Below are 24295 nucleotides of genomic sequence, written 5' to 3'. Positions count from 1 at the left end.
CTGGTCATAATAAAGGCTACGATTTAGTCACAGATGTTGCGGAAGTCACAGAATCTGTGATTTCCGCGACGTCTGTGACTTCAGCCTGCAGTGGTTGGAAGCTGCAGGGTTCCCCACTGCCTGTGGGGGCAGAGAACTGTGGGGTACTGACGCAGAAGGTGGTGGATTACCTTGCAGCTCCTATCTGCCATGCGTGGTGGGGGAACCCCCGAGCTCCTGGTCACCCCGAGTGGCAGAGAACCCCTGGAGCTGCTGGTGGTGGGGGAACCCCCAAGCTCCTGGTGCCCCAGGGGGCAGGAAACCCCTGGAGTTGCTGCTGGTGTGGCAAACCCTGAGCGGCAGGAAACCCCTGGAGCTGCTGGTGGTGGGGGAACCCCCGAGCTCCTGGCCGCCCCAGGGGGCAGGAAACCCCTGGAGCTGCTGGTGGGGGCGGGAACTCCCAAGCTCCCGGCCACCTCAGGGGAACCCCCGAGCTCCTGGCTGCTCCAGGGGGCAGGGAAACCCTGGAGCTGCCGGTGGGGGGGGAACCCCGAGCTCCAGGCCTTGGCAGGCCCCTTGAGCTGCAGGAGGCGGGGGCACCCAACAGCTCCTGACCCTCATGGGCAGTGGGGGCCCCCAGACCTGCAGGTGGCTCCTAGCCCTTGCGCACCTGCCTTGCTGCAGTGGTGTGAGGACCTGCAGATCGCCATTTTATCAGGGATATTTTTAGTAAAAGTCAGAGTCAGGTCATGGCTTCAGTTAATTTTTCTTTTTTGCCCGTGATCTGTCCGTGACTTTTACTATAAATATTGGTGACAAAATCTTAGCCTTAATCGTAATAAATGTACCTAAAATTAAAAGGACAGCAGTGTCATAATAGAATAAAGACTAACAGAAAAGTTTTCAGCAATGCCTACATCAATGGGATTTAAGCTCCTGAATCTCTGAGGGTAAAATTTTCAGTCGTGTCAGAGTGAGCACACTATAGATGTTCACCTGCTCTTCTTTCAGTTTTTCACAGCCATCCAGAGGACAGAATAGTGATTTGGAAGGTAGGAAAAGACTCAGTCTGGCTGGGATCCCAGATTAGACTCCCAGCATGGTTATTTCTTCATTGCATCTGTGGGATTCACCAGGGCCTGTTTCAAACATGCATTCCTCAGAGATGCTCAAGGTCAAATTTTCATCCCAGGTTTCCACTTTTGCATGGCCATTTCTGGTCATGCAACTGATTGCATCACAAAAGTGGCCACTTGCATGCACAGAATGGGGAGATGGGCACCCAATTGCCCAATATGGATGGGCAAAACTGGTAGGTGCAATGAACTGCCAATGCAAAAGTGGGTAAGCAGAGCCAGAGGTGATCTTAAGGTGCTAGGGTGCAGCTCTGCCATACAAACTGAGCTTCCAAAAAAATTCTAGGGTAAAGTGCTCTGAAACCCCATTGACTCACTAGATTTCTCTGACCCTAGTGGGGACAAGTCAATAGTATGAGAGGCAAGTTTTCTGAAGAGGCTGAAGAGCTGCCTGAACTCTCAGGCTAAGCACACCCAGTTTGATCACACCCTGTCTGACATGATAAGAACACGCGAACAGCCGCTCCTGTCTGTGCAAGATGTCGTTAAAAAATAAATAAAGCACAAGCCCACAAAGGGGGACATGCAGCACGTGGATTCATTTTATCATCGCTATTCTACGGTGGCGGTGGACAACCCAACTACACAAACCGTGAGCACCTACCCAGGGCTTTCTGATAATGCAGGGAAAAGCCAATGATCTGTTCGCTGTTGTACTCTGGACGCTCCCAGGACACTAAGACAGTGGTGCTGGACAGGGAGACTGCTGACACCTTCTTGGGAGCACTCGGCAAGCCCTCCCGCACAATGACCGAGAGCTTGGCCGTGGCACATGCCATCCCCAGCCTGTTCTCCGCCACACACTGGTAATAGCCGGCATCCTCCAGCCCGATCTGGTTGATCACCAGGCTGCCACTGCTCTGAATTTTCACCCGGCCATTGGACAGGATGGGCTCTCCGTTCTTCAGCCAGTGGATGACGGGGGCTGGCTCCCCTTCCGCTTTGCACATAAACCTGGCAGTGCTGGCACGGGTGCGGGAAATGGTTTCAGGAGACTGGGAGATGCTGGGAAGTGCTGAAAGAAAAGCAGAGAAATGAAGGTTAAAAAAAGAAAAAGCCAAGACGAGCCCTTTCCTCCCAAGCCACATCATGTCTGTAACAGATCCAGGTACACGGTAGGGTTTGCCAGGCAAACTCTTGAGGCTTAATTTAGACTAGCCCCCAAAAATCTGTATCAACTTGCTCCCTGTTCCTAGGCTGCTCTCCCCAACGGCTTCCATAATACTGGAAGTTAGTTCCTGCTACTGATTTTCACAAGGAAACTCTGCAAAAAGAAAAAAAAATGCTTCAGTAAGTAAAAAAAAAATTAAATGGTAATAATGCCATTGAGAACTATTCCACGCTCAGATTGAATAACTGGGACCTGATGGCTTTCATCTAATTACGTTCCCCTCTTAGACACAGCGAGGGAGCTGTGAGTATCACTTATGGGGGAGCCTCTGGATGTGGTTTTAGGGGAAAAGCAATTATTTAGAGGTGTTTACATCTGAAATGTTTATTCTGTCAACTCACCAAGGACGCTGAGCTCAGCCGCAGCTGTAACAAACTGCCTGGTCTGGGGTTTGTTCGCCCGACAGACATATACGCCAGAGTGATGGGGATGGGCCTGAGGAATTAGGAGGTTGGTCCGGCCTAACACAATCACGTCTGTGGAAATAGGTTTCCCGTCTGCGGAGCACACAAACACACACCATCGGTGTAAAGCCTACATTAGGGATCCTGGCGAGACATCAGGGTTTCCAGATTTTAACTAATAACCATCATGAAAAGTTCAATTCCCAGCTCTGCCTCTGTACATGACCTTGAGCAAGTCAGTTGATCTCTTTGGGCCTCAGTTTCCCATCTGTAAAATGGGGATAAATAGCACTTTTTTTTTCCCCCTCACCCATTCTTTATCTGTCTTGACTATTTAGGCGGGAAACAATTTGAGATAAGGACAATCTCTTACTATATGTCTGTACAGCACCAAGCACAAAACAGTACTGATCTACTTGAGGTACTACTGTAATATAACTAATAATAAAATGGCTTCTATTCCCATCTCTGCCACTGACTTCCTGCATGTGTAGTCTCGGTCAAATCACTTAATCACTCGGTGCCTTGGTTTTCTCCTTTGGATAATGCAGATAGTATTACTTCCCTGCTTCTCCCAATGGTTGTCAAGAGTTTTCATTGTTTGTGAAGTGCTCGGACACCTGGACAACGAGCGCCCTGGAAATACCTTTAAGTAAATAAATGAAACAGCTGACCTCTGGAAACTAGAGGCAGTTTTTAATTGGGCAATTCAGCTGGATGAACTGAAGGAGAACAGAGGAAAATGGGGAAGCCACTTCTAGCTCTATAACTTTCTAATTAACTTAATTTACTTCCTAATGCAGAACCAACCAGAAGAATAATGCTGCATCCAAGCAATTTTTTTAATGGTCTCTATGATAAAAAATTAAATGCCCCAAACTTCATTAACATAGAGCTAAGGTTGGCCAGCTAAGTCTTCTGTCCTTCCAGAATAGGGAGAGTAGCTAACGTAAACCTCTGAAAAACCAGGAAATATACCAATATCACCCCCACAAAACAACCTTAACAGTGCCCTCTTTGTGCTAAGCCCCAACATGTCAGTAATGCTCATGCTAGCACTCTACACTCATAGATGCTACAGAACAATTTCAGATCAACCTTAACTGTAGCAGAGCACGTGTTCTGCTACAATGAAAGTCAAAGTTGTTCTGCTGCTGAGCAATGGGTGGCATCTTTCAGGCGCAGGGCTGTGGTGTGGATTTAATCCCATAGTTAATGTGAACACCAGCTCTCCCCAAGAAGAACCTATATTGTGCTGGCAAGGGGTAGCGGCTGAGAAGAAGAGATAGCCCGTGCTTATTTTCACCATTGGGTTTCTCCTAGGGATGGACTCATTCTCAGACTAGTTCTCATCCTGATCCAAACTGATCTCAAGTTTGGATCTGGGTTTAGTCCATTATAGCCAAGAAGTTTTGACTTGGAACCAAACATCCCTTATGCTCTGGGGTGTCTGATTCAGACCATATCTAAGGCTGACATATGTGAAGAAGATAATTGCTTTATTACATGCCTACTGGACCAGGTTGAGGGATGGAATCCAGAATGTATGTGTCTGCTAAAAACCCCACAAGCACATTTTGTTTTACAAGGAGCCAGAGCACTGAGTCACCATTAACTGAAGAGATTTTTTCCTGTCCGGCTCCTGGAAGCTGTACTGAACTGGCTCACAACACAGAGGATGCAATGAATTTGCCAAACCCGCTAATAAATTTTTATGTATCTGCTCTGGTTACTGACCTGTAACATATTAGCCAGTTTGATTACAAGGGAATTTACTGGCCTGGTTTTGAAACCTAACCCTGCCATGAACAGCAAAGGCTGAATTTTCCACATGAGCCTTTAACCGACATGAGCCTTTAACTTGGAACCGACAAAGGTTTGTCAGATCAGCTACATTTGAAGACTTCTGGTCTGTTTCTTGCCGTGGATAGGACACTGCCATGCATAGCACTGTCACTTTGAAAGCAGAGTAGACCCAGGGACTCTACGGCTCCCCTGACATGAGAAATTTCAGCAAAGAGAGAGAGTTCTTGGGGAAAGCGATAAATGGCTTTGGGGCCCGATCCTGGGGGGTGATGAGGAACCTCAGCTTCCCCCTGAAGGCACAGGAAGTTGCGTTTGCCCTTGCCTGGTTTTGCTGGAGGACTTCTCGGGGTCTCGGAAGGCGTGTAAGCGAAAAGGGCACAAGCCCAGTTTCTGTGCCTTCTCAGAACACCTTTAATTGTAATGTCACTGCTGCAAAGCTCCAGGAGCAATGCTGGGTCAGAGGCCCGGCAGTTCCGCAGAACAAAGAGCAGAGAGTGGGGGGACAACACTCAGATTCAGGGCTGGCCAGGAGTCAAAATGGCCTGGGTGTAATTTAAAGCAACTCTTGGCCTCTCTGCCAATCAGGGATTAGGTGGAGTGCCCCTGCTGCCACCTTGCTCCCAACAGACCTCCGAGGGAGCCGGTGGCCCGGAGCCAGCGACGTTGACTCTACGTGACCCAAGCATCCCCTCCATTGGGGAATCCCCAGCCTGCTCTGTGTCAGGGTTTAAGCAAAGCAAGGGGACTTTGAGCCAGATTGAGTTTGTGGGTGAATTTGCTTGAGGGAGGAGAGGCTTCTCTGGGCATTTGTAAATCCAACCTGCCAGCTACCAGGCTGAGCTAGACGGGGCAGAGGAGCTCAGGTTTTGCAGTCATGCATGATTTGCAATTTTAGAGCTTTGTTTTAGGTTTCAAAAATAACCCACCAGCTTCCAATGCACGGTGGGGAACCATGCTGCTCGCCTCCTCTCCCCCGCACAAGAGCCGCAGTTGCTTTCGACCCTGGCACTGCTGCTAACATCTCTGCTACTTCTGCAGCATCTCATCCTTGCTGTGATACATGACAAGCAAGAACACACCAGCTGGAAGCTCTGCCATTCCCCCCACCCTCCAAAGATACTGCCCTAGAAAACAGACGCTGAAATGCTTTCCTGGCTCCACAGCCACTGCTGGCTGCATTCAGTCAAGGCTGGACGTGGAGACTGAGACAAGCTTCCTGCCTTCAGGGTACACAGATGCATCCTCCTCCGAGTGGTGAGTGGTGGCTTGCTTCAAGTAGCAAGGGCTACTCACCTAGCACAGTCGATGTGGAACGCAGCTGTGAGCAAAGTCTACACACTCCCACATTTACTGCCCAGTCTGCAGATGGGCCCACAATTCAGTACCCAGGCGTTCAATTCAGGAACGCAACTGCAGGCACATTTTGCACACATGCCTGAACACAAGTGACTTGAAAATCTGATCCCAGATGGAACTGACGATACCAACCGTGGCAGAGTTTGACCTGGTAACCTACAGTTGAAATCCTCAATGTTACAGGACTTTACTCATCCAGAGTCTCTCAGCCCTTCTTTTTACTGCTATTTTGGAACCAAATCTATTTTAATAACCACATGAAGACTGATGAGGCCCAATCAGCTCATCCATGCTAAGCGAAGGATATTCAGACTGAAAAACCAAGGACACGGCACAAACATTTAAAAACCAAAGCTTGAAAGAAAATGTGCCACCCATTTAATAAAAAAACAAAAAACACCCAAACTCTCACTGTGCTAATTGACTCTGATTACAAATACTCTGGGCACTCACCGCTCTCGGTGTAGCAATGAATAAATTATGTAGCATGGGAAAGATGGGTATTGCTAATTATGTCTTAAGTACATGGGATGAAATGCAAGCTTCCAGCTTTGCCTCAGTGATTAATCCTCCCTGTTTTCATTCCCCACACTGAGTCCTGCAAGCTTTTTAGGGGGAGTGTGGGGGGGGAAGGATAGGAAATATTACCACAACCAAAAACATTGCCATTAACAAAGAGCCACTGGAGCAGGCAAGTTACAGCTAAAGACTGGTTTGATTAAATGGTTATGAGGGGGAGGAAAGAGGCTTATGTCAGAACATAGATTTTTGAAAACTCTTTCAATGTGTTTTTGATACGTGGTTCTTGGGCTGAGAACCCACATGGCAAGTTTCAATGTTTAATCGCTCATGTGAAACATCCGACACAACCTCAGTGATGGTTACACCAGCCCTACTTCTGATTTAGGCTGATCAGCCTTGACACATGAAAGTCAGTCTGGCTTGTTTATAGGCACTTAATGATATCTTTACTCTTTCTCAGACCTTCATTATCTTGACCATAAGAGGATTTACTTTTGAAAACAAGGCCCCTTAAATGACTAAAGAATCTTTATCACATTTTATAATCCTGCAAGATAACAAAAGTTATTTTTACAAAGCAATAGCAGATGTGTTAGAATTCCCACTAACCTTTCTGAACCACTACAAAAGAAGTGCCATCAACCTGACCCTTATACAGCGACCTTCAATGCTTTGGCTCATACAATACTGCCATGACTAATTTAGATCAAAAGGCATCAAGTAACCAGAATTTCATACATTTTACAGATCAAACAACTATAAAATAAGTTGCATGCTTTGTAACATTTTAGATTCAATTAGTAATCCCAGCTCAGGAAGGACACTCCAGATCACCACGTACGCAGCCCCATATGGTTGTTAGCAATTTAAAAAGCACCCTCTCTTCCACAGCACTTTTCCCTTTAATAGATTTTAAAAATAAAGTGTCTATAGACTCCTCTCAACATCAAAAGAATAATTATCTTCATTTACCCTGTCGTATCCAAGAGACAAATGGGGTGGGATCTGCAGAGGCCATGCACTCCATCACTGCACTCTCTCCAACTACCACTGTGGTATTCTCCGGAGCAGCAACAATAGCGACATCTCGAGTCACTGCTGGTTGGGAACCTAATACACCCAGAAAAAAATTAAAGAGGGATAAAAGAAACTCTTTAAAGAAGTGTTGTCCACATTCCATTTACATTAAAAACCAACAAATTCCTCACCTCCATGTCAAGAACAAACCAACACAGAAAACAGACTTTTCTTCCTCACTAATTACACTGCTTGTTACATTTTTTGCAGTTCACTCAACTGGTCTGGTCAATTTCACCTTTGTTTCTGCTTACTTTCACTTCCGGGTTCTCCAATAGGAGTGCCATGTGGTTGGGTTTGGAATTGACAAACAAGACTTCAGGGGAATGAGTTTCTATTTCAGACCAACATTTCTGTTCAAGTCAAGCCATGAATGGCAAGCCCACAGCCAAACATTGTGGGACTTTGCGGAAGTGTAGAACCTGATCTAGAGTCCTGCCCCGATCCTGCAATCAGATCCATGTGAGTAAAAGTGGATGCACACCTGGAGCCCCACTGAAAATCTGCACCAACCTAGGTCCCATCCACACAGCTCCAATAAAAGTATCAGGCACTTTGTGGTACAGAACCTCTACAATGGACCAAACCAGAACCCGAGATCTGAACATGCCCATACTTAGAGGAATCCCAATGCAAAGTTTGATCTGGAATCTACATCTTAGGTCCATGTAATTTCTCATCACATTAAATCTGGTAAGCAGCCCTCATTGCTATTATTTTTGTCTTCAGAACAAAAGTTCAATTTAATTACTTAAAACTGAGACCTACTCTAGTTGACAGCACAAAGGGCCTTTAACCAGCACAAAGGGCCAGATTTTCAAGGGGCTCTGAGCCCAGCTGCAAATGCGGGGTGCACAAAATGAGTGGCCAAATTCCACAATGTTGAAGCTGGCAAAGTTTTGCGCTGAACTGTGGTCAGGAAAGGGTTTTCTAAGGATTCCTAGGAAGCTGCCGAATAAAATAGTAGAAATTCTTTGTTTGTGTTCACATTTATTACTTCACCCATTAATAGCTGAATCCTGTCTGTAAGCAGAAAGGTGGATTTCTTTGTTCTTAATATGGAAAGGTTGTCACAGACATTCTGATAACCAGCTGCTAGGTTTCAAAGTAAATCACTGAGAGATCAGTTCTCTGCACACCACACCTTCTTCATTTTTGTGCACAAAGAACAGTCAAAATACATGTATTACATACAACACACAGAGGGTATAGATGTATGTATAGATAATCCAAAGTGTTTATGCATTCACATAAGGCAGTGGTTCCCAAACTGGGGTTCATGAACCCCTGGGGATTCGTGAAATGTTACAGGGGGTCCTCGGGAAAAAATTCCCTAATGGCGGACAGAGCTGTCCCTAGGAACCCAGCCAGGAGCCCGGAGCCCCTGGACTTCCAAGAGCTAAGCAGATCAGAGCAAGCCTATCTATCACACTGAGATTTAAACTTCAAGACTCCTTATAAGAAAGAGAAAGAGAGAGGGATTTTTTTGCTTTTTTTAAAATTAAACAAACAGGCAGCGAGTATTGTTTCAAAATTATTATGAAGAACAAGTTTAAGTTTTGTTGTAATGTGCGTTGTTTGCCTGGACTGCTCAAGACTTAAATAGCTTCATGCTGTTTCACATCTGATACTCCTTGATGAAACATAGGAGCCTTGTCTTAAAGCAGGCTTAATCAAAGTGATACAGGCTATGAAAGTGAGATCTTGGAAGAGTGTTGCCATTTTCATAATGTAATAAAAATACTGTAATGATAAATAATATTTAATAATAAATCGTGTGTAATAAGCATGTCATAAAAACAAATTTTATATTTCCAAAATCACTGCTTTTATAATTTATACTCAGGTAAAGGAGAAAATCCCTTTTTTTAGGAGGGGGTTCGCGAGACTTGAAATTTTAGTGAGAGGGTTTGCAGGTTGTTAAAGTTTGGGAATCACTGACATAGGGAGATATATCTATATCCAGTGTGTATACGCATCGCACAACTTCCGGACACTCAAGAATGGTCTTTTTTTTGTTTGAAGTGAACCTTCTGACTCTCTCGGCCAAGTTTATAAGGAGAGGTTAAGGAGACAGGAAATGTCTTTGCTGAAACTACCATTTTTTATCAGTTTACAGCAGCTTTGATGCTAGGAATCCTATTCTCTTTGCAGCTAATGAAAGAGATTCACTGCTTTCTGAAGGATGATGTTGTTTTCTTCACCAGGTAGGAGATATGCAGTGCTGCACAATACGAGGTTGCTCCAGGTGCTCTTGTTCCTGACAAAGAATATTGTGTGCCTTCAAGGACGCTGTCACTCTTTTAGACCTTGCTTGCTGAAGTTACCAAAAAGTGCATGTCATTTTCACTGAGAGACACAGGCAGCCCTTTTAGTGCCCATACAAGAGGGAATGCTTCATTGTCAGCCTGGTGTATTGCAAAATGCATTCAGTAATATCAGTACTTACCTCTTAGATGCAGCATGTTTAATCCTCAGATCTCAAAGCATTTCATAAAGATGGAGAAGTATTCACTCTACTTCACCTCCACCCTGCCCTCCTTATTTTCTTCTTCAGCAGAAGACAATGTGGAAGGAGAAGAAAAATAAGAAAGCTAATATACCATGGAGTAGGGTTAATGGAAGAATTCTTGGCTCCTAATCCAGCTGCAGCAGCTTCCCTCTGGCAATAAAACTGCATCCTTCCAGAAGCCAGACCCACCCACGACTGTCAGTGAAAAGGGGCCACGCAGCCACTTTCAGGGTAAAGGGATGAGGTGATTTATCTGATGAACCATGGGTGAAATTGTGCCCTCAGTGAAGTCAAAGGAAGTTTTGCTCTGGATTCCAACAGGGTCAGGATTTACCCCGAAGTGTCTTGACTCTGTAAGTTACTGGTTTTGATCCCAATGCATCACCACTTTAGGAACAAACCAGCTAACAAAGCCACATACAGCATGAGGTTAGAGCCTGCACCTGCCTAACGTGAGCTAGAATAAGGGGAACTGAATCTTATGCTTTAAGGCGTAAACTGACCAGGTGGGAGGACAGGAAGGAACTGCAGAAAGACACATGCACCCAGCATGCTCTCCAGCTCTCCTACATGTTCAGCACCGCAGAGTTGCACAGCTGTATTAGTAGGGTGAGAGGGTTGTTTAACTCCGAAATATCAAACATTGGTCACGACCAGAGGCAGAACAATGGATTTGCTGGACAAGTGATTTTATCTGGTATGGCAATGCATGTGTTTCTAAGGATTAACTGTAGCATTGTCTACATGGTGAATAAGGGGTAGATATGCACGCCAGACCCAGGATACTAGAGAGACAAGGTAGGTGAGGTAATATCTTTTATTGGACTAACTTCTGTTGGTGAAAGAGACCACTCCCCAACAGAAATTGGTCCAATAAAAGATCTTACCTCACCCACTTTGTGTCTCTAATAAGGAGCAGAAGCAGTTCCAAGGCTCCCCGAGGGCATAACATTCCCACAACAGTTTCACTCCGAGTCAGTAAAATACCTGAACGTTCCCAGTTCCTTGGCACTGGTGCAGAAAGTCACAACTTTGCCGACAGCCTTGCGCCAGAAGCTGTTTTCAGCACAGAAACTCTAATTCTCAGACCAAGACATGACACAGGACATTAGAAACAGAGCATCAGCTAAGGTGCAGGTAGTAGAGCAAACCGCATAAGATAGGGCTGCAGCGTTAGGATATTCCCACTTGGATTTCTCGGTCTTCCTGGGTGGCAGCTAGCACTGGGGCTAGATTGTCTCACCCATCTGAGTTTACCCTCTCTGCTGGGATCCAACAGTATCAAGTGATTCTAACCCCTCCCCCTTTGGTCCAATTAGAATCTCTTCATTCACATGAAGTCATCAATATTAGCAGGAAAAAAGTGTGAATTTACATTTTACAAACCAACATGGCCCTCTATCTTATACTGGTGCCATCACTGCGGTATCTAAGTGTCTAGTTAACCTTCTCCTAGTGTTGGTTGACACTAACTCCAAGGCTAGCAAGGAAACAGATTCTTATGCGCAAGTAAACACATAATCTAGAAATTAAATGAATTATGTTACTGCAAAGTAGCAGGATTATCAACAAGGAAGTCTGGGATTAGGAAATATAACCCACTGACATGTCCGTTTCAAACTAACCTAGAAGATTTTCCTGCAATGTTGAAGAGTGGAGACCCAGAAACACAGGAAGCTTCTGCAGTCTTCTGCCAACAAGGCACCAAATTTACAGAGTGAAACAGACTGTATGAAACCCACTCCATGCAACATGCTGTGAACTGAATGTGGATTTTTTACTAGAATTGGGTCCAACCCCCCAAAGTTCAGAACTGGATCCAAATTTTGCTGAAGTCCCAACTGTGTCTGAATGAAGACCTCTTCTTTAGAATAATGCAAACGTGCTCTAAAAGAGGACTGGTGAAAATCCCTGAGTCAGGACCCTGTGCAGAAATAGACCAGTAGCCAGCATTTGTCCACCAGATGGAAGCAGAGATACAAAGAAGCACGCTGTGGCCTTTTACCCTGGGCAACATTTATATTGGACATTCTTAAGATTTAACCTCCAAATTCTTTCTGAATACCCAAGTAGAGTCGCAACAAAGTTCAGAGAAAAAGTAGGTAATTCAGCCAGGTCTGAGCACGTATCACTTTACACAATGGAACTATTACGTTAGAAGGAGCGACTGATGGAAAAAGGTGCATCTGTGATCTGGTTTCATGCTTATAAACACACTGGGAGCTGAAAAGGATTTTGCTACATTCAATTACATTCATTCAGGCCAGGCCTATGGCATAAAAGATTACAAACACCATTGGCTTAACAGCCAAAGGTACGATCACACTATAGCAAAATTCAAGGGATACTTGAATTAGCACGCTGACAGGGCTACCTTGAATGGTGCCAGATGGCAAAAAAGACATTCTGTTCCCTGCGGTACGTATCGCTGCACTTATTTCAGTGGAGTTACACCAGCCAAAAGTCTGGCCCACTGTTTAAATATCAAGGGGGTGATTCTCTACCCTGAAGTCACTGGAGTTACTCAAGCAGAGTAGTAGTGAGAGGGGAATCAGGCGCTGAGGACCCACATTCACTCCATTACGGAGGCACGTGTTAGAAAACATCAGCAATAGGTGAGAGGGAGGTGCTCAGAAAAAAGCCCTCGGGTTTGCTGATTGTTACACAAGTGTGACACCACTTAACTGCAGTTGTATTAGGCCATGGATTTCCTTGACACACTCAGGAGGTGTTTACTATAAAAATGCACGTGGAGAGTTAAAAAGATCCATATCGGCTGAAGTATCAGATAAACACAACTGTATTCTGAATAGCATCTTTCATCAACACTACAGCTCCAGGTCAGCAAAGCAGGGAAGTCCCTGAGTCACGCTCTCTCTATTCAGCAAAGCAGCTGAGCACACTGCCTTGAATGGGGCTTTGCTGAACAGGGAGAGAGTGTTACTTGCAGACAGGAGTGTGGTGCTAAATTGGAGCCTATATCCCTAAAATGCTTTAAAGAGCAAAATAGCACAGCTACTAAGGAGAAACGGTGGAGAGCAGAGCTTTTGTGGGAGAGCAGGGGAGGGAGGAGAGGCAAAATTTCAATCCAGATTTGAAATGAAATGCTCAAGTGATGAGACACAGGGAAATTTCTCCCGCTGAAGATTAAAAAGCTTCTGCACCAGGTGTGGGCATATTACAGAGAGGGAGAGCAGGCTGGTTCTAAATGAGCCAAGGGGGTGGAAAGAGGCAACATAGGGTCAAGGAGGGAGGTCTCAACAAGTCCACCAGGGGGCTGGAAAACATGAGGACAATTTTGAGATGGAACCAGAAAGAAAGCAGGGGCAGGGGAGAGAGTGGAGAACATGGGTCTTGGATCACTACACTCTAAACATGCAAGTAGATCTTGGGTAAAGTCCACCCGCTGGGGTAGCTGGTGAACACATACTCAGGTGTCTGTGTATGCACAGGGTGACATTTGCTCTGGCTTTGTGCAGGGATCGGGGAATTGTTGTTTATTTATATTACCATTGAAGCCTCTAGTCATGGAGCACCCCAGTCCACCCGCTGCATTCAACATACCTGTGACCTGCAAGAGCATCTGCTTTCGCTCTGCACCCCTCACTGGGACTGCCGGACCTTTGGTACAGGGCACTAGCACAGCCCATGGGGCTGCCCTCAAATCCCCTTGTGCAGTGTCCTGTTTAAGGCTGGCAGCACAGATGGGGTATGGACTCACTGGACCTATTCAGCCCCTTCTTCATGGGGCATATGCAGCACAAAAGGCATCCCCCAGCCTGCTGTATTGGGTTAACTAGGCATGAAGTTGGCCATTCAGGAGCCAAGCTGTGTATTTCCAAGTAGAATCCAGTGATAAAGCAGAACCCTACTCCTCTTCGCTCGGTCCAGTGAGCGCCCACCTAGATGGGAGTGCTTTGCTCACTAGCCATAGCCTGGGACAAAGCTGTTGCCATCACAGAGTTTAATGGTCACTTCTCTTTTTCTGCCTGAGGCCATGTCTACATCTAAAATTTTGCAGCGCTGGTTGTTACAGCTGTATTAGTACAGCTGTATAGGGCCAGCGCTGCAGAGTGGCCACACTTACAGCAACCAGCGCTGCAAGTGGTGTTAGATGTGGCCACACTGCAGCGCTGTTGGGCGGCTTCAAGGGGGGTTCGGGGAACGTGAGAGCAAACCGGGAAAGGAGACCAGCTTCGCCGCGGTTTGCTCTCGCGTTCCCCGAACCCCCCTGCAAACCGCAGGGAAGGAGACCTGCTTGTTCGGGGAACGCGAGAGCAAACCGGGAAAGGAGACCAGCTTCGCCGCGGTTTGCTCTCGCGTTCCCCGAACCACCCTGCAAACCGCAGGGAAGGAGACCTGCTTGTTCGGGGAACGCGAGAGCAAACCGCGGCGAAGCTGGTCTCCTTTCCCGGTTTGCTCTCTCGTTCCCCGAACCACCCTGCAAACCGCAGGGAAGGAGACCTGCTTGCTCGGGGGTTCGGGGAACGAGAGAGCAAACCGGGAAAGGAGACCAGCTTCGCCGCGGTTTGCTCTCGCGTTCCCCGAACCACCCTGCAAACCGTAGGGAAGGAGACCTGCTTGTTCGGGGAACGCGATAGCAAACCGGGGAAGGAGACCAGCTTCGCCGCGGTTTGCTCTCGCGTTCCCGGAACCACCCAGCAAACCTCAGGGAAGGAGACCTGCTTGCTCGGGGTTCGGGGAAGGCGAGAGCAAGCTGGGGAAGGAGACCAGTTTGATTACCAGAGGCTTCCTCAGGTATGCTGGGATACCTGCTTATTCCACGGAGGTCAAGAAAAGCGCTGGTAAGTGTCTATACTTGATTACCAGCGCTGGATCACCAGCGCTGGATCCTCTACACCCGAGACAAAACGGGAGTATGGCCAGCGCTGCAAACAGGGAGTTGCAGCGCTGGTGGTGCCCTGCAGATGTGTACACCTCCTAAGTTGCAGCGCTGTAACTCCCTCACCAGCGCTGCAACTTTCTGATGTAGACAAGCCCTGATTTAAGACTTTTCTCAAAGCCACTGCAGCATGGTGCCAGAATCACCAACCAACTCCAGAGTGGGCTTGAAACGCCAGGATTTTAACACTCCGATCAGCCACGCCTCACGGCAGTTACTCCGTCTCTTCCTTCTGCAGACCCCACGCATCGCTTCAGAACAGAGCAAGGGGGGGCACTTTGAAAGTGATTTGCTTAATTGGACGAGCGCCATTTTCTAGCACAAAGCTTTGCCAGATTTTTCTGGTTGCTCCTGGTGTGCCCTGGGGTTACAATTTGGGGGTGGGAGGGCTCATGGGTTTGGGGCAGGGTTCTGTAAAATGGATCCTCGTGCCTCACAACACCTTTTCCTAAAGGGTTTTACAACTTGACTCAATTTTGGGGGTCTTTTACTATAGGATCAAAGATCCAGCCACCGCGGCTAGCGGTTGCTATAGAAACAGCTCAGTCCTCATCCCTAGAGTTCTGCATCCAGAGCAGCTTAGCTTGTGTGTCCCAGCTGACAAATTATGCCAGAGTTTGAAGTCCTACTGGAAAAGGGAGGCCGGGGGCAAGCACAGAGCCCCCAGCAGTTCTAGGCCAGGCGGCCAAACAAAGCACCTCTCCTATCAAAGCCACAGTGCTGATGGCACCAAGAGCTGTGACGTTCTGACTCATACACTTTATAAAACCTAATACGCTAACAACAGCGAACACCGACCTCCAAGAATGTTCTGGGGTCTGGAAAACAAACAGACTCTAGGAGTGATCTGGGGAAATTACAGACCCGTAAGCCTTACATCTTTACCTGGCAAACTGGTTGAAACAATAAATTAAAAACAGAATAACTAAATAACTGGAAGATCATCATCTGATAGCGTCTGATCACCACGGACTCTGCAAAGGAAAATCATGTCTCTCTAAATCGCTTAAAATTCTTTGAATGTCTCAATAAAGTTGTGGATAAAGGAGAACCAGCTGACATGCATCTGAGGAAGTGGGTATTCACCCACGAAAGCTCATGCTCCAAAACGTCTGTTAGTCTATAAGGTGCCACAGGATTCTTTGCTGCTTTGACAGATCCAGACTAACACGGCTACCCTCTGATACTAATTTATTTAGATGCCCAAAAGGCTTTTGACCAGGTTGTGCACAAGAAACTACTACAGAAGCTAAGCAGCCACGGGGTGAGAGGCAAAGCTTTGTCGTGGCTGAGGGCTTGTCTACATCAGAAAGTTGCAGCGCTGGTGAGGGAGTTACAGCGCTGCAACTTAGGAGGTGTACACATCTGCAGGGCATCACCAGCGCTGCAACTCCCTGTTTGCAGCGCTGGCCGTACTCCCGTTTTGTCTCGGGTGTAGAGGATCCAGCGCTGGTGATCCAGCGCTGGTAATCCAATGTAGACACTTACCAGCGCTTTTCTTGACCTCCGTGGAAGGAGGAAGCCTCTGGTAATCAAGCTGGTCTCCTTTCCCGGTTTGCTCTCTCGGTCCCGGAACCCCGAGCAAGCAGGTCTCCTTCCCTGCGGTTTGCTGGGTGGCTCCGGGAACGCGAGAGCAAACCGCAGCGAAGCTGGTCTCCTTTCCCGGTTTGCTCTCGCGTTCCCGGAACCCCCCTTGAAGCCGCCCAACAGCGCTGCAGTGTGGCCACATCTAACACCACTTGCAGCGCTGGTTGCTGTAAGTGTGGCCACTCTGCAGCGCTGGCCCTATACAGCTGTACTAATACAGCTGTAACAACCAGCGCTGCAAAATTTTAGATGTAGACATGGCCTGAGAGACAGAAAGCAAAGAGCAGGATTAAATGGTCACTTCTCTTTCCGGTAAAAGGTTAAGAGCAAGCATTCTCAAGGACTTGTGTTTTTTAATAAATTTATTAATGACTCGCAAAAGAGGGTGAGCAGGAAAGGGCAAAATTTGCAGACGAGACACGGTTATTTAGGCTAGTCAGGACTAGAGAGAGCTATGAGGAACTTCAGAGGGACCTAACCAAATTAGGCAAATGGGCAACACAATGGTAAATGAAATATAATGTTGACAAATGCCAATAAAACTCCTCATACAGCTCTCAGTTAACTGTATCAACTCAAGAAAGGACCTGGGCATCAGAGCTTCATGAAAACCTCAGCCAAAAAGCTAACAAGATGTTTGGATGCAAAAGGAATGGGATGGTGAATAATATAAAGAATGGGAAGCCCTGCTGATCAGTGCCTCCCCTTCTCCCCATGCCTCCTGCCTGCCACAATCAGCTGTTTTGCAGCATGCAGGAGGTAGTGGAGGAGCGAGGACATGGTGTGCTCCAGGGAGGGGGTGGGAAGAGGCGGGGTAGGGGTGTGGCATTTAGGGAAGGGAGTGGGGAGGGAGCCTGGGACAAAGCTGAGGGTCAAGCACCCCCCCCCAATGAAAAGTCGGCACCTGTGAAGGTGGGAAATTCAAAACAAGTAAAAGGAAATACAAAAACTCCCTGCCCCAAAGATAAGATAAGAGACAACAGACAGTTACAGACAGATAGGGGAGTACAAGGAAACAGTAAGACATTTATTCAATGTGCAGTGGCAGTCAAAAAAAAGCAAACAGAATGTTGGGAATCATTAAGAAAGGGATAGATAAGGAGACAGAAAATATCATATCATATTGCCGCTATATAAATCCATGGTACGCCCACATCTTGAATACTGCGTGCAGATGTGGTTGCCCCACCTCAAAAAAAGATATACAGGAATTGGAAAAGGTCAAGAAAAGGGCAGCAAAAACAATCAGGGGTATGGAATGGCTTCCATATGAGGAGAGAGTAATAAGACTGGGACTTTTCAGCTTGGAAAAGATACGACTAAGGGGGGAAACGATTGAAGTTTATAAAATCATGACGGGTGTAGAAAAAGTAAATAAGGCAGTGTTATTTACTCCTCCTCATAACAGAAGGACTTGGGGTCACCAAATGAAATTAATAGGCAGCAGGTTTAAAACAAAGGGAAGTATTTTTTCACACAACACATAGTCAGCCTGTGGAACTCCTTGCCAGAGGACGTTGTGAAGGCCAAGACTATAACAGGGTTCAAAAAAGAACTAGCTAAGTTCATAGAGGATAGGGCCATCAATGGCTATTAGTCAGGATGGGCAGGGATGGTGTCCCTAGCCTCTGTTTGCCAGAAGCTGGGAATGGGTGACCACGGATGGATCACTTGATGATTCCTTGTTCTGTTCATTCCCTCTGGGGCACCTGACAGTGGCCATTGTGGGAAGATAGGATACTGGGCTAGGTGGACCTTTGGTCTGACCCAGTATGGCTGCTCTTATGTTCTTATGTCATTATGACTGACAGCAGTCTCAGCCCCGCAGATACCTAACCATTGTCAGGTTTTTTGAAGGCATCACAGCAAAGGTGAGTTTTAAACAGGGATGTGAAGGAGAACAATGAAGTGGCTTTGAGGATGTTTAAAGGGAGTGCCTCCCAGCAGGCGGGGCAGCATGGGAGAAAGCATGCAGGTGCTTGTTTGAAAGTTTAACAAAGGGGTAATCTCAAAACTTTGAGAAAGATTTATTAAAAATAGTCCCAAACTGCAAACAAAAAGTTATCCGTTATCATTTCCTGTTGTTGCTAGCGCACATCATCATATAAGAATACTCCAAATGCAATGGGGGAAAATGTTACTTGCTCAGCTCATTTCCGATGGTCACTTTCAGTGACTAGGAGACTTCTTCCAGAGATGGAATTGACACTTCTCCCCTAGATGCCATAAACACTGTGTCAGCTAAGACACTGTAGGTTAAACATGACTCGACACCGTCCGCTCTCACATGTCAACAGTTTGTTGTCTGATTGCCGGATATCTCGGTATCTCAATCTTCTTTTCCATGAACTTTCTCACCCTCTACGGAGGAGGAGTCTGAAAGCTAATTCATCCTTATAGATCTCCCCTGGGAACAGATTCTAGCAACGAGCAGCTGTTCAATTGAGAAAGCCAGTGCTATTGCTCCTGTTATTCTGCAGCTAATAAAGAGGCAAATTATCCATTTCAAAGCTTGCCCCTTCAGAAATACAGGCACTGTACTTACAAAACTTTCCCCTACCCCCACTCCCCTCAACTCAGGGGCCATATGGATTGTGCAGAGGGAAAGATGATGATGACACAGGAAGAGAAGTAATGTCCCACAAAGCTGCCTTTCCCTCTGGCTAGATCCTCTTGTGGCGCTATCTATGAGTTGTTCCTATGGATGCTGCTCATCTGGGAAGGACTGGAGAGCAAAGAGGTTTGGGATGATTAGGTTCTAAGATCTCTGGAGCAGGATGTTTGCACACCACCTATGTACTCAAAGTGTGCCATGAACAGTTCTGGGACAATCTACATAATAAGAGACTCCAAAACAGTGTCACGGGCATTTCTGAATTTATAGCAGTGCTCATCAGAACACAGAGAGAGTATGCACACCGTGCTCACAAGGAAACACAACACCAAGTGGCCCAGAGATGAGCTGGTTCCAGAACGAAGCTAGGTCACCAGTATTTTCAGAAGTGACTAGTGATTCAGGGCGTCCCACTTGAAACACCTGAAATTCAGGCCCTTTCCGATGGTCTCAAGCTGGGCGCTTTGAAGTTAGGCTCCTAAAACCACTCGTCCCTCTTCAAAGTTCAAGCCTGGTATTCTGCCTACAACCATGGCAGTCAGGCAAAAACATTAGAGCCTCTGAAACATGAGCTTCGGTATCTGCATATAGCAATAAATCTCTGCAGAATGCGGCACTGAATGAGACATATCCTGAGCTGCGTAGATCAGCACAGTCCCACTGACGTCAATGGGGCAACACCAATTTACACCAGCTCAGGAACACTGGCCCAGTATGAGGTTTTGCAAAACAATGTCAGCTAGTTTGTAGTTTCTGCTATAACCATCCCAGGTCCAGAGCGTAATATTCCTGTACCTCTAGAGCGTGGTGACGCTGGATAAAAAGTGATTCATCCTGTACCTCTAGAGTGGGGTGATTCTGGATTTAAAAGTTCTAGTTTTGGCCTCTTTTTCCCTCTCAATTCACCAAAGTGCTTGAGCATGTGCCTACTTTTAGGCATTGAGAACTACTTACGTGCACAGAGTTAAGCACACGCTTAAGAGACTTGGTGAATTAGAACCTTTAACGCTACGTAGCATCAAAAGCTCAAAACACAAACAAAATCTGGCCCTGACCACTGTTGGGGGCCCTGGGCTACGAAGACCATTGCTCTGATGAGGTCTGGCAATGCCCGTATTCCTCACTTCCTTCATGGAGATGTTCATGTCTTTCTTTTTCAGACTGCGGTGGAGCAGTCAGGTCAGTGCACAAGGCAGGCATAAGGGACATTTTTGAATGTGGAGACGCTTTTCTCTCTGCTTTGATTACACAGAGGATGCTGCATCAGCCAGCCTTGGTCTTTTCTGCCCACCTACATACATGAGCTTTAATATTGTATACACTCTGCACTGCTTTGCAGATAGTTAAGCAGTTGGTAGTGCAGTGATTCTCTGGGCAAGACAACAGGTAAGAAAATATCACCCTCTTCTAACTTAACTCTCTGGAACACTCTCTCTTTGCAGATATCAGGTCTGTACTAGGGTAATATTAATATTATTATTAATAAAATAATAATAAGTATTTAAAGCGATGATGATACATGTAGAATGGGAAACAAAAGCACCGAGAAGTTAAATGATTTTCCTATTGCCAGTGAAGGTATCCAGATTAGACCCCAAGACTTTTCACCTCCTGCGCTCAAATCATTGCCCTCAAATAAAATAGCTGGAAGTCTAGCCCACCGGAAAAAATATCCCCAAGTCACTAACAAATAAAAATCCACTCTAGCTTTTAAAAAGCAGCCGCTCTCCTGCAAGCATAACAGCTGGTACAAATGTTACCACTTCATGTACACGTATATAAGTGCCTGATTTATGAGCAAAGTCAAGTACTTAGATACCAAAGTGCCAGGATAAAATGGCACCTTCAAAAGAAACCCACAAAAAAAATGCTCATTCAAGGCCCTTTCAAAGTGAGGATCAAAGAGTGTATATAGAGTGCGCGTGTGCACAAACACAAGGTAAATGTCACAAAAGACTTTCCAAGTATTTCTATCGAGAGTGTTACACTGGTTAAGCATGGTCGCTGGGAGCAGTTCTGGGCAACATCTGTTCAACTGGCTTGAGATAAACAGTCTGTAAAATAGTTTTCCCTTGTCTGTGCTCTGGAGTTGAGACTCTGGGAAGCCAGTGGAGCATAATCCCAGTGAAAGAAGAGGCCACCAGACAGTTCTGTTTCACTCCTCTCAACTTCCTTACACAGCCAACATGGATTTCTGCTCAGAAATTAAATCCTTTAATGTACCAATTCACCTAAGAAGTCAACATTCTAAACTATGTGTTCCCAAAAGCCCAGTGAGAGCCCAAGCCATGGCATTCTTCCAGGAATTGATTTGTGGATGTTTTTATTTTTAGAAGCCTTGCGGCCTGCAGGGCACAGAGCTGTATTTACAAGCAGACTTAAGGTCTGCTGCTAATCAGTCAGGGTGCACTGTGCCCACCATTCAGCCTCCTGTAAAGCTGTCAACAATGGCTCGCCCTACACACTTTGAGAACTGTTCTTCATTAAGCCAAAAGGGAGCAGAGGCAGCCAGACTGCACTATGGATGCCCCTTTATTCACTGATAGCCATTAAGAATTGCTCAGACTTTAGCCAGCCAAGCTTAGCAGGGCATATTTGTGATCTTCCAGCAGGCTCCACTCTGCAGAACGACTATGTAAAGACGGCACCTTCTTATAAAGAGACTTGTGGCTCTTTTGTCTTTCTACTGGAGGCCCTACTTATCAGCCAATGGTTCAGGGATTCCAGGTTTAGGGATGTCAAATCCTACTGGATATCCTTCTAAACAGGGAGAGACATGCAGGCATAAAGGGTGGAGGCCAGGGCTGAAAGGGGATGAGTTGGGGGTCTGCACAAGAGCCAGAAGGGCTGAAAGGGGCAGGGCAAGAGGTTGCAAGGGGGAGTGGGGTTATGTTGGGGAAAGGCCAAGCCAGAGTGGGAAGGGTCTGGGGATATGAGGGGAAGGGCTCAGCTGGGCTGAGACATCATCATCAGAGAGCATAAGGCCAGATCATCTAGTCTGACCTCTTGTAGCTCTCAGATCACCAACCCCACTCAACACCCACACACTAACCCAACAACCCAAATTAGACCAAAGTACTACAGCCCACAGGAGACTAGACTATGGCGTGCAACAGACACAGGGCAGGCAGGATCAATGTGCACCAATGCCCAAGGCCCCTGCAGTGGCACAGAGCAACATTGATCAGTTTTGATAAGGACAAGACCCTTTCCTTCTGCCAGCTTCTTGTCTATCCATTTCTCTTGATTTCACAGGTCATGTGGCGAACAGACTACACTGGGGCAAGTTGTTCAGGGTAGGGTAAGCTTTCCATTCAGGAACCTGCATAACAGCAAGAAAACACTGGAAAAAACCTCAGGGTCTCTGAGATGGGGATTCCCACTGCCAGGGGCAGCTCTATGTATTTTGCTGCCCCAAGCACGGCAGTCAGGGGGCTTTCGGTGGCATGCCTGCGGGAGCTCCGCTGGTAATGCGGATTTGGCAGCATGCCTGCAGGAGGTCCGCCGGTCCCGCGCCTTCGGCGTACCAGCCACCGAATTGCTGCCGTGGGACCGGCAGACCTCCCGCAGGCATGCCGCCGAAGGCAGCCTGACTGCTGCCCTCATGGCGACCAGCAGGCCACCCCCCCGTGGCTTGCCGCCCCAGGCATGTGTTGGTGCACTGGTGCCTGGAGCCGCCCCTGCCCACTGCAGTTCGCTGTGCAATGCCCCTCCCTCATCCTAAAACAGCTATCCAGCCAGCGTATGCTAGTGATGCCTGAGCGATGGACCAACAAGCCCTCAAAGTGCTCCTTCAAACGAGACTTGTTGGAGAACCTAATTCTACAGAAGTTACTGAGAAAGTGGGCGGAGGTCTAAAAAAGGAGAAGATGCACAAAAGGATCTTTCTGTATGTTGTCCACAGAATGGGACCGCTATATTATACAGTCCAGAGCAATATCCTTAACCTGCAGTTTATGCAAAAAGAATTCCAGTGTTATTACAAAGCAATCTGTATGATACAGCTGTTCTCCTGAACACTGCCACTTGGCACTGAACCATGCGAACCTTCATTGTACTCGTCCCATTACAGTCACTTCCTGCAGTCAGAACTCAGCAGGTTTGGCCCCTCAAGATGGAGCTACCATGAGATGAACGGTGTGTACAAGAGTCACTCGACTTTAAATCAGTTCATCTCAGGCCTGTGTCAGAGCATCACTCCGTGAGCAAGGTTTCCTAACTTGTAATACAAATAACCTTTACAAAACGTGTACACAGCAGAGGCTACAAACACCTTAGCTGGAACCATACTGCCAACATGCCGCTGTGCTCGCCTAGAAGGAGGATTGTATTTTGCGCTCCTGTTTGAAGGACTAGAGAGTCTGGAATGTGCGGCAGCAAGATTGACGGCATTGGCTACAGAAAGACAAGACGTAAAGAAGAGCTCTGTGTAAGTTTGAAAGCTTGTCTCTCTCACCAACAGAAGTTGGTCCAATAAAAGATATTACCTCACCCACCTTGTCTCTAATATCCTGGGACTGACACGGCTACAACATTGCACACAGCACTGGCGATAGCCATGCTCAGGGCCTGATTCTGATCTCACCAACACCAACTTTATAGTTTCTCCTGTGAGATCAGAATCAGGCCCACTGCATAGACGGATGCAGGGGTGGGTATCGAGTTCCGCAGCATTACCTCGATCGACATTACCCAGCAATCCCTTACTATCCTGGTCCCATTCCTTACGCACCCCTGTCAACGTGCCTCACTACTGACCCACAACACCTGTCTTGAGACCAAGCCTCTGCTCTGCACTTCAGTCCTGCCCATCTGCTTCCAGCCTGGCTGTCGCCCCTTGACAGTGCAGCTGCTTCAGCCACCCCTCTTTCCAGCTTCCCGACAGAGCCAGGATCTAACCTTTAATGAGGAAATGTGATTCAAGAACAGGAGTGGGAGTCATGAGTTCTCGCTTCTCTGGCCATCTTTGCCACTGACTACTCCTGGGTGAATGCTTCACTACTATGCACGTACAGAATTTATGTCCTCCGCAGATTTATTTGCTTTCCCGCAGAAAAATGACTTTATGATGGGGAAGCAAAGGGAAGCCACAAGAGTGGCCACGCAACCCTCTCCAACAGTATGTTTTGGGTGCCCAGGGCAGACAGCAGAGGATTAAATCACTGTGGAGCAGGGGGTGGGACTGGGGAAAATCTGGCTGGTGGCTCCTAACCTGTGGCAGGCTCAGC

The 24295-nt window shown here is 46.9% G+C and overlaps 1 protein-coding gene across 2 annotated transcripts in view; it reads right to left on the bottom strand.

Annotated features, from left to right (window-relative positions):
• The window catches only part of IGDCC4 (immunoglobulin superfamily DCC subclass member 4), a 185509-nt gene that overhangs the window by 50916 nt on the left and 110298 nt on the right, over nt 1-24295 (bottom strand). For both annotated transcript variants that reach the window (XM_030578836.1, XM_030578837.1), the window contains exons 5-7: nt 7347-7484; nt 2628-2783; nt 1720-2130 (exon numbers count right to left, since the gene is read on the bottom strand). In XM_030578836.1, the coding sequence (XP_030434696.1) occupies nt 1720-2130; nt 2628-2783; nt 7347-7484 (705 nt within the window). The remainder of the gene's footprint in view (nt 1-1719; nt 2131-2627; nt 2784-7346; nt 7485-24295) is intronic.

Source organism: Gopherus evgoodei, chromosome 10 (assembly GCF_007399415.2).
Source record: "Gopherus evgoodei ecotype Sinaloan lineage chromosome 10, rGopEvg1_v1.p, whole genome shotgun sequence".
NCBI classification, from domain to species: domain Eukaryota; kingdom Metazoa; phylum Chordata; order Testudines; family Testudinidae; genus Gopherus; species Gopherus evgoodei.
Note: the sequence above shows the minus strand (reverse complement) of the source record. Positions and strands in the feature narration are given on the sequence as shown.